Source organism: Oncorhynchus gorbuscha, linkage group LG05, assembly GCF_021184085.1.
Source record: "Oncorhynchus gorbuscha isolate QuinsamMale2020 ecotype Even-year linkage group LG05, OgorEven_v1.0, whole genome shotgun sequence".
NCBI classification, from domain to species: domain Eukaryota; kingdom Metazoa; phylum Chordata; class Actinopteri; order Salmoniformes; family Salmonidae; genus Oncorhynchus; species Oncorhynchus gorbuscha.
The window spans coordinates 58,934,504-58,949,346 of NC_060177.1; the positions used below are offsets into that span (position 1 = coordinate 58,934,504).

The 14,843-nt window shown below is 45.3% G+C and overlaps 1 protein-coding gene across 5 annotated transcripts in view; it reads left to right on the forward strand.

Moving 5' to 3' along the window:
• The window catches only part of LOC124036173 (ral guanine nucleotide dissociation stimulator-like), a 77,164-nt gene that overhangs the window by 47,262 nt on the left and 15,059 nt on the right, over positions 1 to 14,843 (forward strand). For 4 of the 5 annotated variants that reach the window (XM_046350395.1, XM_046350394.1, XM_046350392.1 and 1 more), the window contains exons 2-15: positions 2,967 to 3,271; positions 3,402 to 3,476; positions 3,614 to 3,807; positions 3,960 to 4,084; positions 4,206 to 4,421; positions 4,534 to 4,637; positions 4,903 to 4,987; positions 6,322 to 6,399; positions 6,559 to 6,645; positions 6,766 to 6,798; positions 7,036 to 7,157; positions 7,256 to 7,351; positions 8,345 to 8,549; positions 8,819 to 8,893. In XM_046350395.1, coding sequence (XP_046206351.1) covers positions 2,967 to 3,271; positions 3,402 to 3,476; positions 3,614 to 3,807; positions 3,960 to 4,084; positions 4,206 to 4,421; positions 4,534 to 4,637; positions 4,903 to 4,987; positions 6,322 to 6,399; positions 6,559 to 6,645; positions 6,766 to 6,798; positions 7,036 to 7,157; positions 7,256 to 7,351; positions 8,345 to 8,549; positions 8,819 to 8,893 — 1,800 coding nt within the window. The remainder of the gene's footprint in view (positions 1 to 2,966; positions 3,272 to 3,401; positions 3,477 to 3,613; positions 3,808 to 3,959; positions 4,085 to 4,205; positions 4,422 to 4,533; positions 4,638 to 4,902; positions 4,988 to 6,321; positions 6,400 to 6,558; positions 6,646 to 6,765; positions 6,799 to 7,035; positions 7,158 to 7,255; positions 7,352 to 8,344; positions 8,550 to 8,818; positions 8,894 to 14,843) is intronic. The other variant, XM_046350393.1, reaches the window with a different exon arrangement.

Here is a 14,843-nt window from a genome sequence, read left to right on the forward strand (position 1 = left end):
CTAGCTCAGAGTCCAAAGATCAATGCTTTGTTTATGTTGTCATTGTGGCTACAGCCTCGCTACATGCTATTCATAAGGTTTCTAAATGACTGAAGCTAACACATCCAGATAGATTTCTTTTTTTATAGATGGGATACATGGTACACACTGTAGGTGAGACCATGAATATGACCACTCATTGTCAACTTGCATTGACAGAGGAAGTTCCCCATTGATGTTTTCATTCGGACACAGTCTTGCATAAAAAGCGAGCTTGCAAAACAGAACCCATTCAAATGTTGCAGTTGTCGTGGTTACAGTGAGGTTCCTGGCCTGTCAAGTCAAGACTAGTTTTCATTCTTTCATTTTTGATGGACTTTCCAGTTAGAATTCGCTTTCCGATAAACTGATGACTTGTTTAAAAGGAGACTCTTCCCCACGTGAGTTTCATTTCCTTTCTTCCCTATTAGAGATTCACACCACTGTCTAGTATCTAGTCATCATCACACCCTTGTGACAGCAGCACCTGTTTGTCATAATGAGGAAGTTTACTTCCAGAATGCATGGTGCCACTCTATTAGTGTGTGCTCAAGTACAACACTTGATCAAATCAACTCCAGATCCAACACTTAATTCAAAATTAACTCAAGTAGGCCTATCAACACTTGATTTAAAAAAATCAGCACTAATCAAATTATCATATGAACGAGTACTCACAGAATAATGAAAATCTGTCAATGAGATGGTGCGTGACAAAGGTCTTCGTAGTTTATTTGAATCTGATGGTGAACAGATGTAGGATCTTAATGTGATCACCTTGTTGCAGGATAACTTTATGGCAATGCAGGACATTTAAAAGGTGTAATGCATTTGAGATTTAAACATTTCCACTTTGAAATTTCAGGCTTGATTTTTCCTTACAAAACTGTATCTACGCATACAAAAAACTGTCCATTCATTATAATCCACATAATAATGAACATTTGTTGCTGCAGGATTATTTTCATGCTGTAGCAAACTGGCCTCGGATTATGATCCTACATCTATATATTGTATGTTTGTTATGGTGGCTCCTTTTGTGTTAGAACAACAGAAAGTGGAATTGAGACCCAAGGCACACGACTAGGGCTACCCATGACACCTCTTTCGCTGACTAAGCTATGAGTCAGGCAGAGAGGGAATATGACTGGTTAAGGCTAAATGGGGAAGCTGTTTTCACTTACGTATATGTCTGTTTCCTGACCCTACTTATGCCCAGTTCCTGTGGCTCTTTGGGAGTTTCCTCTGGTTTCCATGGAAACCCGGTCTCTGGAGAGTCCCCTGACTTTTCTGCAGTTGTAAATAGGTCCTGTGTGGCACAGCCATACCACAGGCAGCCACAGTTCATCACTGTATACACATACACAGACTACACAAATAGAGTTTTTCACACAAACCTAATCTTATTTGAACCCTTTAATCTACATTTACATTAGGATTATGGTTTCTTTCTCCTTTTCATTCTTTCATTATTCAAGACCTGGTGAATCTGAATAGCACTGATTTGAGGCCTTGCTCCATGAACCTAGAGAGGTTGCCATTATGTTAATTAAGAGCAGGGCTGTGTTCCATTGGGTATAGATTGATAGGCCAGCAGCATTTCTGTATGGCTCAGATGATAAGGGCTACTCTCACTGACAAGTCCAGTGCTGGTGTGCTCAGCCTCTGCCATACAAGGGAAAGGAGGATACCTAGTCAGTTGTACAACTGAAGGCATTCAACTGAAATGTGTCTTCCCCATTTAACACAACCCCTCTGAATCAGAGAGGTATGGAGGGCTGCCTTAATCGACATCCACATCATCGGCGCCTGGGGAACAGTGGGTTAAGTGCCTTGCTCAGGGGCAGAGCAACAGATTTATACCTTGTCATCTCGGGGATTCGATCCAGCAAACTTTCGGTTACTGGCCCAACGCTCTAACCACTAGGCTACAAACATGTAAAAAAAATAAAAAGATTTGTAACAACACTTCTGTTCACAAATAGGTTGCATCATTGATAGTATGAATATAGCACTTGAAATGGAAATGCAGCTGCTCCACTCCATGAAAACAGAGTAGTACAGAGTAGGCTACGACAAACAGCAGATGTCCTGAGGGAGAAGCTGCAGTATACCCAGCTACTGAAAGGTTCTAATATATGCCATTTAGCAGACACTTTTATCCAAAGCGACTTACAGTCATGTGTGCATACATTCTACGTATGGGTGGTCGCAGGAATCGAACCCACTACCCTGGCGTTACAACCGCCATGCTCTACCAACTGAGCTACAGAAGGACCATAGTGAATAGTGTGTGACAGATACACAAGTAAAGGTATGACTGATGTCTGTGGCGTGCTAGATTACTGTACATACCAGTCCGCCATAGAGGTCGGAAGCCAAAAAGTGATTCAACCGATGTTGCTTGGCTACCTGGGCCAAGTGCCTGGGATGCTCACTGTAAAGTCCTGTAATGTAAATGTATTCTGCTACATGTACTGGTTATGTCAGACTGTGTGCGTTTAAATGACCGTTACTGTTTACAACATTCTGTGTTGGAGAGCTGGAGAGAAAAAAACAAATGGTGACAACAATCAACGACAGTGAACTGTTTTATGGCCTATTTCATTGGGCTTCTACACCTGCATTGCTGGCTGTTTGGGCTTTGAGGCTGGGTTTCTATACAGCACTTTGTGACATCAGCTGATGTAAGAAGGGAGTGGAGGCTGCTGAGGGGAGGACGGCTCATAATACTGGCAGGAATGGAGTTAATGGAATGGTATCAAACACATCAAACTGGTGGTTTCTATGTGGTTGATGCCATTCCATGGACTCCATTCCAGCCAGTATTATGAGCCGACCTCTCCTCGGCAGCCTCCACTGTGAGTGATAGAGAGATAGAGCAAAGGCCCGATCTCAAACGTTGCTTGTGTATTTCCAACATTTTGCTGTCTTTTTTCCCCCTGTAGAGCTCGACACAGGAGATCGGAGAGGAGGTGGAGGAGGGGGCAGTCTTCACCATCACCCTGAGGAAAGTGCAGCTGCACCAGTCGGCCAGTAAAGGGCAGCGATGGCTGGGCGTGGAGACAGACTCTGCTCTCAGCCTGTATGAGACATGTAAAGTACGCACCATTAAGGCTGGTACGCTGGAGAGGCTGGTGGAATACATGGTGTCTGCGTTCAGGGGCAAGGACTCCACCTACGTCACCATCTTCCTCTGCACCTACCGCTCCTTCGCCACCACCCGGCAGGTGCTGGGCCTCCTACTCAACAGGTACAGAGACTGTCGGCTATGAAGCTAAAACCACACCTGCAGGTGTACACACAAACACACACAAACTAACACAGTGTACGTGTCAGTCCCCTCTGTAGAACGTTGACAGATGTTGTCCTTCATGTCTTAGGTATGCCAAGTTTCAGAACCAGCCTGGTATAGACTTACACAGACACACTCAGGAGGACCACACAGAGATCAGACAGTAAGTGTCTGGGGAGACCAGCGTGTTCAAACAGTTTGATCTTTCAGAATTCTAATGTACCACTGGTGCTCTTCCCTCTCTGTCATCTGCACGTCTCCTCATTCCCTGCCTCTTCCCATCCGGGTTGTGTCTTGCAGCAATGTGTCGTCCATCCTGGGGGCGTGGCTGGACCAGTACTCAGAGGACTTCTGGAGTCCTCCACAGTATAGCTGTCTACACCACCTGATGTCCTACCTGCACCAACACTTCCCTGGCTCCGACCTGGAGCGCCGTGCACTCAACCTGCTGGCCCTCTTCCACCGCAGGCATCGGTGTGAGCCGGACCTTAACGGTGAGAGCCAGGATCGGGTTAAACTGGTCTGTGTCTCAGAGATATCAGGGATGATGGGGATGCTGATGCTTATTAAGGGCCTGTGGTGAACTGGTCAAATAGACGGTCATTTAGGCAGTCTGATTATTATCTCAGCTGTGTTTTCTTTACAGTGGAGCAGGTTGGCTGTCCGTTCGCCACGCAGGAAGAGAGTGTCTTTGAGGACGAGCTTCCTGCCCTGAACTTACTGTCCTTTGACCCCATCATGGTTGCTGAGCAGTTCACACTCATGGATGCGGTGAGACATTCCCCTCTTAATTTGAACTTGCTGCTCGAGTTCAAGTTACTTCAATTTCGTCTTCTTTGTGCTCACCCTTACTTACCCTTCTCTCTCCCTCCCCCCTGACATCACCCTGTAGGATCTGTTCCAGAAGGTGGTCCCCTACCACTGCCTGGGGGGCATCTGGTCCCAGCGGGATAAGAAGGGGAAGGAGCACCTGGCCCCCACCATTCGGGCCACTGTGGCCCAGTTCAACAGTGTCACCAACTGTGTCATCACCACCTGCCTCAGCAACCCCCGTCTGAAGCCCACCCAGCGGGCCAGACTGGTGGAGCGCTGGATAGAGGTGGCCAGGGTAAGGCATTAGACCCACTCTCTGGTTCAATCACTCAACAGTTAGTTTCATGTGTAGGTCATTGGGTCATGTCTGTTTTTGTCACTCCATGGGTTCTTTCTGTTGTGTTTAGGAATGTCGGATCCTCAAGAACTTCTCATCTCTGAGAGCTATCCTCTCTGCTCTGCAGTGTAACTCTCTCCACCGACTCAAGAAGACCTGGGATGAGGTGTCCAGGTGAGACAGGGGATCAGCGACAGAGGGATAACAGTTGGGTTGGAGGGTGTACTATTAGATTATGAATTGAACCAGGGGGGTTTCATGGTCAAGTTCCCCAACCACCAAAGAAAGCATCATTAGTGACATGGGTTTATGGTTGGGTTGATGGTAGAAGTTAAAATGTCATTTTATGTTGTTTTTTTTGCAGTGGTGGTTTAGGTGTGTCTTTGCCACTGAGATATCAGGTTCCTCTTTTGACCTATTTGACTTATTCTGCCAACAGAGAGAATTTCCGCACCTTCCGTGAGCTGTCAGAAATCTTCTCGGATGACAACAACTACTCTCTAAGCCGAGAGCTGCTGGTCAAGGTGGGTCAATGATCAGAGGGAGAAGCGTGGATGTCGAAACGATTGTGTGCATAAATGACCCAAATGTTACACAGCACCTAGTAGATCTTTTAGGATAGGGACTGCATCAACAGCATGTGGTTGTGTCAAAAGTGGGGGTTGACAACTCAGTAGTTGACAGGAAATGTGGCTGGCTGACCCATTAATGCTTTATTGGCCCTCATCTCTATCTGTACAGCTGGGTCTCCATAGCAACCTGAACAAACTAGCTGAGACAAACTAGCTAACACCTTGTCTCCTCTCAGTTGCTCGCTCATTTATCAGTCATCATGAGTTGTACAACACTGTATAGAATCTTACCTTGTAGTGTTCCCTCTAAAGTGTATCAGATCCACCAGTGCAAGTGTCAGTGTGTTTGTGTTTTTCGAGAGGACTTGATATGCCTAACTGACCGCATGCCTGCAGAAGAAGAGCGTGTCACCAGTAGTCGTTCATATTTTACTCTTTCAACACGAGGCTCAGTGCTTCTACCAGGACTAGAGGCAGGTCATATTCTCTTTGATGAAGATCACAGAGGATTAGAGAGCAGACAACGTATTCAGTTATATCTGAATCCTCCAAGATAAACATATTTAGTCTGCTCACCTGAATACATTCCTACACAAAGAAATAGGACGTGCCCTCGTCGTTGTTATGCCTATTTAGCATAAGTTACTCTTTAACTGCCAGCATATTCTTTCACTGGTGAAATGGGGAAATTGCTTTGATGTCATACGAAGCCATTATGATTGGAAAAAGCAGAGTGTTTCTCCAACAGGTATTCCTATCCACATTCCTAGGCTATTAGGCGTGTAAATGAATTGGCCCTAACATTGAAACCTGGAGTGCTTGTTGACGTACTTGTACATTGGCTGTGAATTGACAGAGGAAACCTGTGCTTGCTCAGAGGGAATCCCCGCTGACGTCATAGGCAGTTGGCAAGTACAGATAAGAGCACCACCCTAATGAGGCATGAGCCTGTAAGGGATATCCCAAGGCGTTGTCCTGCTTACCTCTGCTCCCACTTACCACTACTACTCTATCTATCTCGGCCAGCCCAACCAGGCCTGTGTAGGATTGCAAGCTCTCATTACCTGGGGTGAAGAATCACTCTGGTTTGCACCATTCACAGAAACGTGAGAGTTAACTCGACAGTGCCCATACTGCACCCTCTCATATATTTGTGAATTAGTTAAGCCCTGTCCGTCTACTCTTCTGAAATTGAATCATGGCCAATACCAGTTGTTTCCCATTTGGTTTTTGCACTGTTCTAGGCAGTTTTGTAAAACCAGATTCTCCTCCCTCTCTCTCTGCAGGAGGGCACCTCCAAATTTGCCACCCTGGAGATGAACCCTAAACGAGCACAGAGGAGACACCAGCAGCAGAGAGACTTGGTGAGTCGAGATGTTTTTTTTTAACATGGAATACCAAAGTCAACCACTTTATGCTGTTATTGTGTTCATAGCGCCATCTAGTGGTTAGATGAGTGTTATTGCTCCTGTGGTCACTGCTCTCTCTGACAACTCCTCTCTCTGACTCTGTCTCTGTCCCAGGGGGTGATGCAGGGGACCATTCCTTACCTGGGCACCTTCCTCACTGACCTGGTCATGATGGACACGGCTATGAAAGACTTCACAGAGGTGAGAGTCTATCTCTATCTATCTCTGGATCCTGTAGCCTCTTCAGTCCACTTGTTAAGTCTCTGTTTATAGCAACATGAATAGTGCCCACATCTAATTGTTCTTTGTTCTCTATTCCAGAGTGGACTTATCAACTTTGAGAAGCGACGAAAGGTAAATTAAATTCATATGTACCTATGATAAATAGGTGTTGGTAAACAGGGAGACGCCCTGGTATTATGGTTGTGGCCCACCAGAGGTGACTGGCAGAGACTCACCTCCTCTCTCTCTGTCTCTCTCTCTGTCTCTCTCTCTGTCTCTCTCTCTGTCTCTCTCTCTGTCTCTCTCTCTGTCTCTCTCTCTGTCTCTCTCTCTGTCTCTCTGTCTCTGTCTCTGTGTCTGTGTGTGCAGGAGTTTGAGGTAATAGCTCAGATTAAGCTTCTGCAGTTGGCATCCAACAACTACAGTTTCACCCAGGACAGCCTCTTCAGGGATTGGTTCTCAGTAGTGGAGAGACTCAGTGAGACAGAGAGGTGAGGAGAGGCCTAAAGTTTTTTTAATGAAATGTAAAATGAATAGAATCAAGTCTATGGTCATACAGTGTTGTCATTTCCATTCCTTTTCTCCACAGCTACACTCTGTCCTGTGAGATTGAACCGCTGTCTGAGTCTGCCAGCAACACTCTCAGAGCCAAGAAGAACGGGGGCATCATGAAACGCTGGAGCGAGTAAGTCCCATATAGTATAGACAACTTTTCACACTATCCCTAAATGTATTATACACTGAACAAAAATATGAACGCAACATGTAAAGTGTTGGTTCCATGTTTCATGAGCTGAAATAAAAGATTACAGAAATGTTCCATACATGGTAGTGAGCATTTCTCCTTTGCCAAGATAATCCATCCACCTGACAGGTGTGATGTATCAAGAAGCAGATGAAACAACATGATCAGTACACAGGTGCTCCTTGTGCTGTACACAACACAAGGCCACTCTAAAATGTGCAGTTTTGTCACACAACACAATGCAATTGGAATGCTGAATGCAGGAATGTCCACCAAAGCTGTTGCCAGATAATTTAATGTTAATTTCTCTACCATAAGCCGCCTCCAACGTGGTTTTAGATAATTTTACAGTTTGTCAAACTGGCCTCACAATGTCCCAGTTCCTCCATGGCCTGCATACTCACCAGACATGTCACCAATTGAGCATGTGTGGGATGCTCTGGATCGACATGTACAACAGCGTGTTCCAGTTGCCGCCAAAAATCCAGCAACTTCACATAGCCATTGAAGAGGACTGAGACAACATTCCACAGGCCACAGGCCACAATCAACAGCCTAATCAACTCTCAACTCTAAGAGATGTCACACTGCATGAGGCAAATGGTGGTCACACCAGATACTGACTGGTTTACTGATCCACTCCCCTACCTTTCTTTTAAGGTATTGGTGACTAACAAATATTTTATTCCCAGCTGTGAAATCCAGAGATTAGGGCCTAATTTATTTATTTCAATTGACAGATTTGCATGAACTGTAACTCAGTAAAAATCTTTTCAATTGTTGCATGTCGCGTTAATATTTTTGTTCAGTGTAGTTGAAAATTAGTATTGACATTTTTAGCGTACATCCTTACCCCGTGTTTTCCATTGTGTACAGTCTGATCTTTTTAGAGGTCCGGTTCTTATACGTCTCTGTGTTTTCCTCCATCTCCAGTCGCCAGTTAACTGAGGCCAGCTGCAGCAGTGCAGGAAGCTCCCACTCCAAGTCGTTTGACCAGTCTCACTTCAGACTGTACCAGGGAGGGGGAGTTGATAGTGGGGACACCCTCAGCGTCACCTCAGCCGGTTCCAGCGGCTCTGACCTGGAGGATGTCAACTCCAGCTTCCTGTCGGACTCACCGGACGCCCAAGAGAGAAAGGTGAGGAGGCGGACCATGGTCACATATGGGGGGAGGAGAACACTCCCACCAGATGCAGAGGCATTTCATTATGCCGCACACATCCATCTTGATTTTTTTTTCTGAGATACTGAAATTACAGCATTACTGCAGCAATTTCAGTCCTGACATCGTCATGTCTTTGAATGAATGTTCTATAATGATTAAGGGCCATGTGAATTGACACCGACCCATGTACTTACTTTACCGGGCAGACTTTTGGCTAACTGTGGCTGTGATTCCCTCTATAGAGCTCTACATCCTCAGTAAAACATTCAGCCTCTGCTTTGGGGAAAGAGTGGCAGACTCCTGATGCCAACTTCACGGTACTTCCACTCAGCAACCTTTTCTTTCTAATCCTCTCACTCTAACACGAGGGGGTTTCTTCTTTCTAACCCTTTCACTTTAACACGAGGGGGTTTCTTCTTTCTAACCCTCTCACTCTAACACGAGGGGGGTTTCTTCTGTCTAACACTCTCACACGAGGGGGTTTCTTCTTTCTAACCCTCTCACTCTAACATTAGGGGGATTTCTTCTTTCTAACCCTCTCACTCTAACACTAGGGGGGTTTCTTCTTTCTAACCCTCTCACTCTAACATGAGGGGGTTTCTTCTTTCTAACCCTCTCACTCTCACACTAGGGGGGTTTCTTCTTTCTAACCCTCTCACTCTAACATGAGGGGGTTTCTTCTTTTTAACCCTCTCACTCTAACATGAGGGGGTTTCTTCTTTCTAACCCTCTTACTCTAACATTAGGGGGGTTTCTTCTTTCTAACCATCTCACTCTAACATGAGGGGGTTTCTTCTTTCTAACCCTCTCACTCTAACATTAGGGGGGTTTCTTCTTTCTAACCCTCTCACTCTAACATGAGGGGTTTCTTCTTTCTAACCCTCTCACTCTAACATTAGGGGGGTTTCTTCTTTTTAACCCTCTCACTCTAACATGAGGGGGTTTCTTCTTTCTAACCCTCTCACTCTAACATTAGGGGGGTTTCTTCTTTCTAACCCTCTCACTCTAACATGAGGGGGTTTCTTCTTTCTAACCCTCTCACTCTAACATTAGGGGGGTTTCTTCTTTCTAACCCTTTCACTTTAACACGAGGGGGTTTCTTCTTTCTAACCCTCTCACTCTAACATTAGGGGGGTTTCTTCTTTCTAACCCTCTCACTCTAACACTAGGGGGGTTTCTTCTTTTTAACCCTCTCACTCTAACATGAGGGGGTTTCTTCTTTCTAACCCTCTCACTCTAACATTAGGGGGGTTTCTTCTTTCTAACCCTCTCACTCTAACATGAGGGGGTTTCTTCTTTCTAACCCTCTCACTCTAACATTAGGGGGGTTTCTTCTTTCTAACCCTTTCACTTTAACACGAGGGGGTTTCTTCTTTCTAACCCTCTCACTCTAACACTAGGGGGGTTTCTTCTTTCTAACCCTCTCACTCTCACATGAGGGGGGTTTCTTCTTTCTAACCCTTCACTCTCACACTAGGGGGGTTTCTTCTTTCTAACCCTCTCACTCTACAATTAGGGAGGTTTCTTCTTTCTAGCCCTCTCACTCTAACATGAGGGGGTTTCTTCTTTCTAACTCTCTCACTCTAACATGAGGGGGTATCTTCTTTCTAACACTCTCACACGAGGGGGTTTCTTCTTTCTAACCCTTTCACTCTAACACTAGGGGGGTTTCTTCTTTCTAACCCTCTCACTCTAATACGAGGGGGTTTCTTCTTTCTAACCCTCTCACTCTAACACGAGGGGGTTTCTTCTTTCTAACCCTCTCACTCTCACACTAGGGGGGTTTCTTCTTTCTAACCCTCTCACTCTAACACGAGGGGGTTCTTCTTTCTAACCCTCTCACTCTAACACGAGGGGGTTTCTTCTTTCTAACCCTCTCACTCTCACACTAGGGGGGTTTCTTCTTTCTAACCCTCTCACTCTAACATGAGGGGGTTTCTTCTTTCTAACCCTCTCACTCTAACATTAGGGGGGTTTCTTCTTTCTAACCCTCTCACTCTAACATTAGGGGGTTTCTTCTTTCTAACCCTCTCACTCTAACATGAGGGGGTTTCTTCTTTCTAAACATCACACTCTTACACGAGGGGGGTTTCTTCTTTCTAACCCTTTCACTCTAACACGAGGAGGTTTCTTCTTTCTAACCCTTTCACTTTTACACGAGGGGGTTTCTTCTTTCTAACCCTTTCACTCTCACACGAGGGGGTTTCTTCTTTCTAACCCTTTCACTTTTACACGAGGGGGTTTCTTCTTTCTAACCCTTTCACTTTTACACGAGGGGGTTTCTTCTTTCTAACCCTTTCACTTTTACATGAGGGGGTTTCTTCTTTCTAACCCTTTCACTTTTACACGGGGGTTTCTTCTTTCTAACCCTTTCACTTTTACACGAGGGGGTTTCTTCTTTCTAACCCTTTCACTCTCACACGAGGGGGGTTTCTTCTTTCTAACCCTTTCACTCTAACATGAGGAGGTTTCTTCTTTCTAACCCTTTCACTTTTACACGAGGGGGTTTCTTCTTTCTAACCCTCTCACTCTAACACGAGGGGGATTTCTTCTTTCTAACACTCTCACACGAGGGGGTTTCTTCTTTCTAACCCTTTCACTCTAACACTAGGGGGGTTTCTTCTTTCTAACCCTCTCACTCTCACACGAGGGGGTTTCTTCTTTCTAACCCTTCACTCTCACACTAGGGGTTTCTTCTTTCTAACCCTCTCACTCTAACACTAGGGGGTTTCTTCTTTCTAACCCTCTCACTCTAACACTAGGGGGGTTTCTTCTTTCTAACCCTCTCACTCTAACACTAGGGGGGTTTCTTCTTTCTAACCCTCTCACTCTAACACTAGGGGGGTTTCTTCTTTCTAACCCTCTCACTCTAACACTAGGGGGGTTTCTTCTTTCTAACCCTCTCACTCTAACACTAGGGGGGTTTCTTCTTTCTAACCCTCTCACTCTAACACTAGGGGGGTTTCTTCTTTCTAACCCTCTCACTCTAACACTAGGGGGGTTTCTTCTTTCTAACCCTCTCACTCTAACACTAGGGGGGTTTCTTCTTTCTAACCCTCTCACTCTCACACGAGGGGGGTTTCTTCTTTCTAACCCTTCACTCTCACACTAGGGGGGTTTCTTCTTTCTAACCCTCTCACTCTCACACGAGGGGGTTTCTTCTTTCTAACCATCTCACTCTAACACTAGGGGGGTTTCTTCTTTCTAACCCTCTCACTCTAACATTAGGGGGGTTTCTTCTTTCTAACCCTCTCACTCTAACATGAAGGGGGTTTCTTCTTTCTAAACATCACACTCTAACACGAGGGGGTTTCTTCTTTCTAACCCTTTCACTCTAACACTAGGGGGGTTTCTTCTTTCTAACCCTCTCACTCTAACACTATGGGGGTTTCTTCTTTCTAACCCTTTCACTCTAACACTAGGGGGGTTTCTTCTTTCTAACCCTCTCACTCTAACACGAGGGGGTTTCTTCTTTCTAACCCTCTCACTCTAACATGAGAGGGTTTCTTCTTTCTAGGCCTCTCACTCTCACACTAGGGGGGTTTCTTCTTTCTAACCCTCACACGGGGGGGTTTCTTCTTTCTAACCCTTTCACTTTTACACGAGGGGGTTTCTTCTTTCTAACCCTTTCACTCTCACACTAGGGGGGTTTCTTCTTTCTAACCCTCACACGGGGGGGTTTCTTCTTTCTAACCCTTTCACTTTTACACGAGGGGGTTTCTTCTTTCTAACCCTTTCACTCTAACACGAGGGGGGTTTCTTCTTTCTAACCCTTTCACTCTAACATGAGGAGGTTTCTTCTTTCTAACCCTTTCACTTTTACACGAGGGGGTTTCTTCTTTCTAACCCTCTCACTCTAACACGAGGGGGATTTCTTCTTTCTAACACTCTCACACGAGGGGGTTTCTTCTTTCTAACCCTTTCACTCTAACACTAGGGGGGTTTCTTCTTTCTAACCCTCTCACTCTCACACGAGGGGGGTTTCTTCTTTCTAACCCTTCACTCTCACACTAGGGGGGTTTCTTCTTTCTAACCCTCTCACTCTAACACTAGGGGGGTTTCTTCTTTCTAACCCTCTCACTCTAACACTAGGGGGGTTTCTTCTTTCTAACCCTCTCACTCTAACACTAGGGGGGTTTCTTCTTTCTAACCCTCTCACTCTAACACTAGGGGGGTTTCTTCTTTCTAACCCTCTCACTCTAACACTAGGGGGTTTCTTCTTTCTAACCCTCTCACTCTAACACTAGGGGGTTTCTTCTTTCTAACCCTCTCACTCTAACACTAGGGGTTTCTTCTTTCTAACCCTCTCACTCTAACACTAGGGGTTTCTTCTTTCTAACCCTCTCACTCTAACACTAGGGGGTTTCTTCTTTCTAACCCTCTCACTCTCACACGAGGGGGGTTTCTTCTTTCTAACCCTTCACTCTCACACTAGGGGGGTTTCTTCTTTCTAACCCTCTCACTCTCACACGAGGGGGTTTCTTCTTTCTAACCATCTCACTCTAACACTAGGGGGGTTTCTTCTTTCTAACCCTTTCACTCTAACACTAGGGGGGTTTCTTCTTTCTAACCCTCTCACTCTAACACGAGGGGGTTTCTTCTTTCTAACCCTCTCACTCTAACATGAGAGGGTTTCTTCTTTCTAGGCCTCTCACTCTCACACTAGGGGGGTTTCTTCTTTCTAACCCTCACACGGGGGGGTTTCTTCTTTCTAACCCTTTCACTTTTACACGAGGGGGTTTCTTCTTTCTAACCCTTTCACTCTCACACGAGGGGGTTTCTTCTTTCTAACCCTTTCACTTTTAAACGAGGGGGTTTCTTCTTTCTAACCCTTTCACTTTTACACGAGGGGGTTTCTTCTTTCTAACCCTTTCACTTTTACACGAGGGGGTTTCTTCTTTCTAACCCTTTCACTTTTACACGGGGGTTTCTTCTTTCTAACCCTTTCACTTTTACACAAGGGGTTTCTTCTTTCTAACCCTTTCACTCTCACACGAGGGGGGTTTCTTCTTTCTAACCCTTTCACTCTAACACGAGGAGGTTTCTTCTTTCTAACCCTTTCACTTTTACACGAGGGGGTTTCTTCTTTCTAACCCTTTCACTCTCACACGAGGGGGGTTTCTTCTTTCTAACCCTTTCACTCTAACACGAGGAGGTTTCTTCTTTCTAACCCTTTCACTTTTACACGAGGGGGTTTCTTCTTTCTAACCCTTTCACTCTCACACGAGGGGGGTTTCTTCTTTCTAACCCTTTCACTTTTACACGGGGGTTTCTTCTTTCTAACCCTTTCACTTTTACACGAGGGGGTTTCTTCTTTCTAACCCTTTCACTCTCACACGAGGGGGGTTTCTTCTTTCTAACCCTTTCACTCTAACACGAGGAGGTTTCTTCTTTCTAACCCTTTCACTCTAACACGAGGAGGTTTCTTCTTTCTAACCCTTTCACTTTTACACGAGGGGGTTTCTTCTTTCTAACCCTTTCACTCTCACACGAGGGGGGTTTCTTCTTTCTAACCCTCTCACTCTAACACGAGGGGGTTTCTTCTTTCTAACCCTCTCACTCTAACACTAGGGGGGTTTCTTCTTTCTAACCCTCTCACTCTAACATTAGGGGTTTCTTCTTTCTAACCCTCTCACTCTAACATGAAGGGGGTTTCTTCTTTCTAAACATCACACTCTAACACGAGGGGGTTTCTTCTTTCTAACCCTTTCACTCTAACACTAGGGGGGTTTCTTCTTTCTAAACATCACACTCTAACACGAGGGGGTTTCTTCTTTCTAACCCTTTCACTCTAACACTAGGGGGGTTTCTTCTTTCTAACCCTCTCACTCTAACACTATGGGGGTTTCTTCTTTCTAACCCTTTCACTCTAACACTAGGGGGGTTTCTTCTTTCTAACCCTCTCACTCTAACACGAGGGGGTTTCTTCTTTCTAACCCTCTCACTCTAACATGAGAGGGTTTCTTCTTTCTAGGCCTCTCACTCTCACACTAGGGGGGTTTCTTCTTTCTAACCCTCACACGGGGGGTTTCTTCTTTCTAACCCTTTCACTTTTACACGAGGGGTTTCTTCTTTCTAACCCTTTCACTCTCACACGAGGGGTTTCTTCTTTCTAACCCTTTCACTTTTAAACGAGGGGGTTTCTTCTTTCTAACCCTTTCACTTTTACACGAGGGGGTTTCTTCTTTCTAACCCTTTCACTTTTACACGAGGGGGTTTCTTCTTTCTAACCCTTTCACTTTTACACGGGGTTTCTTCTTTCTAACC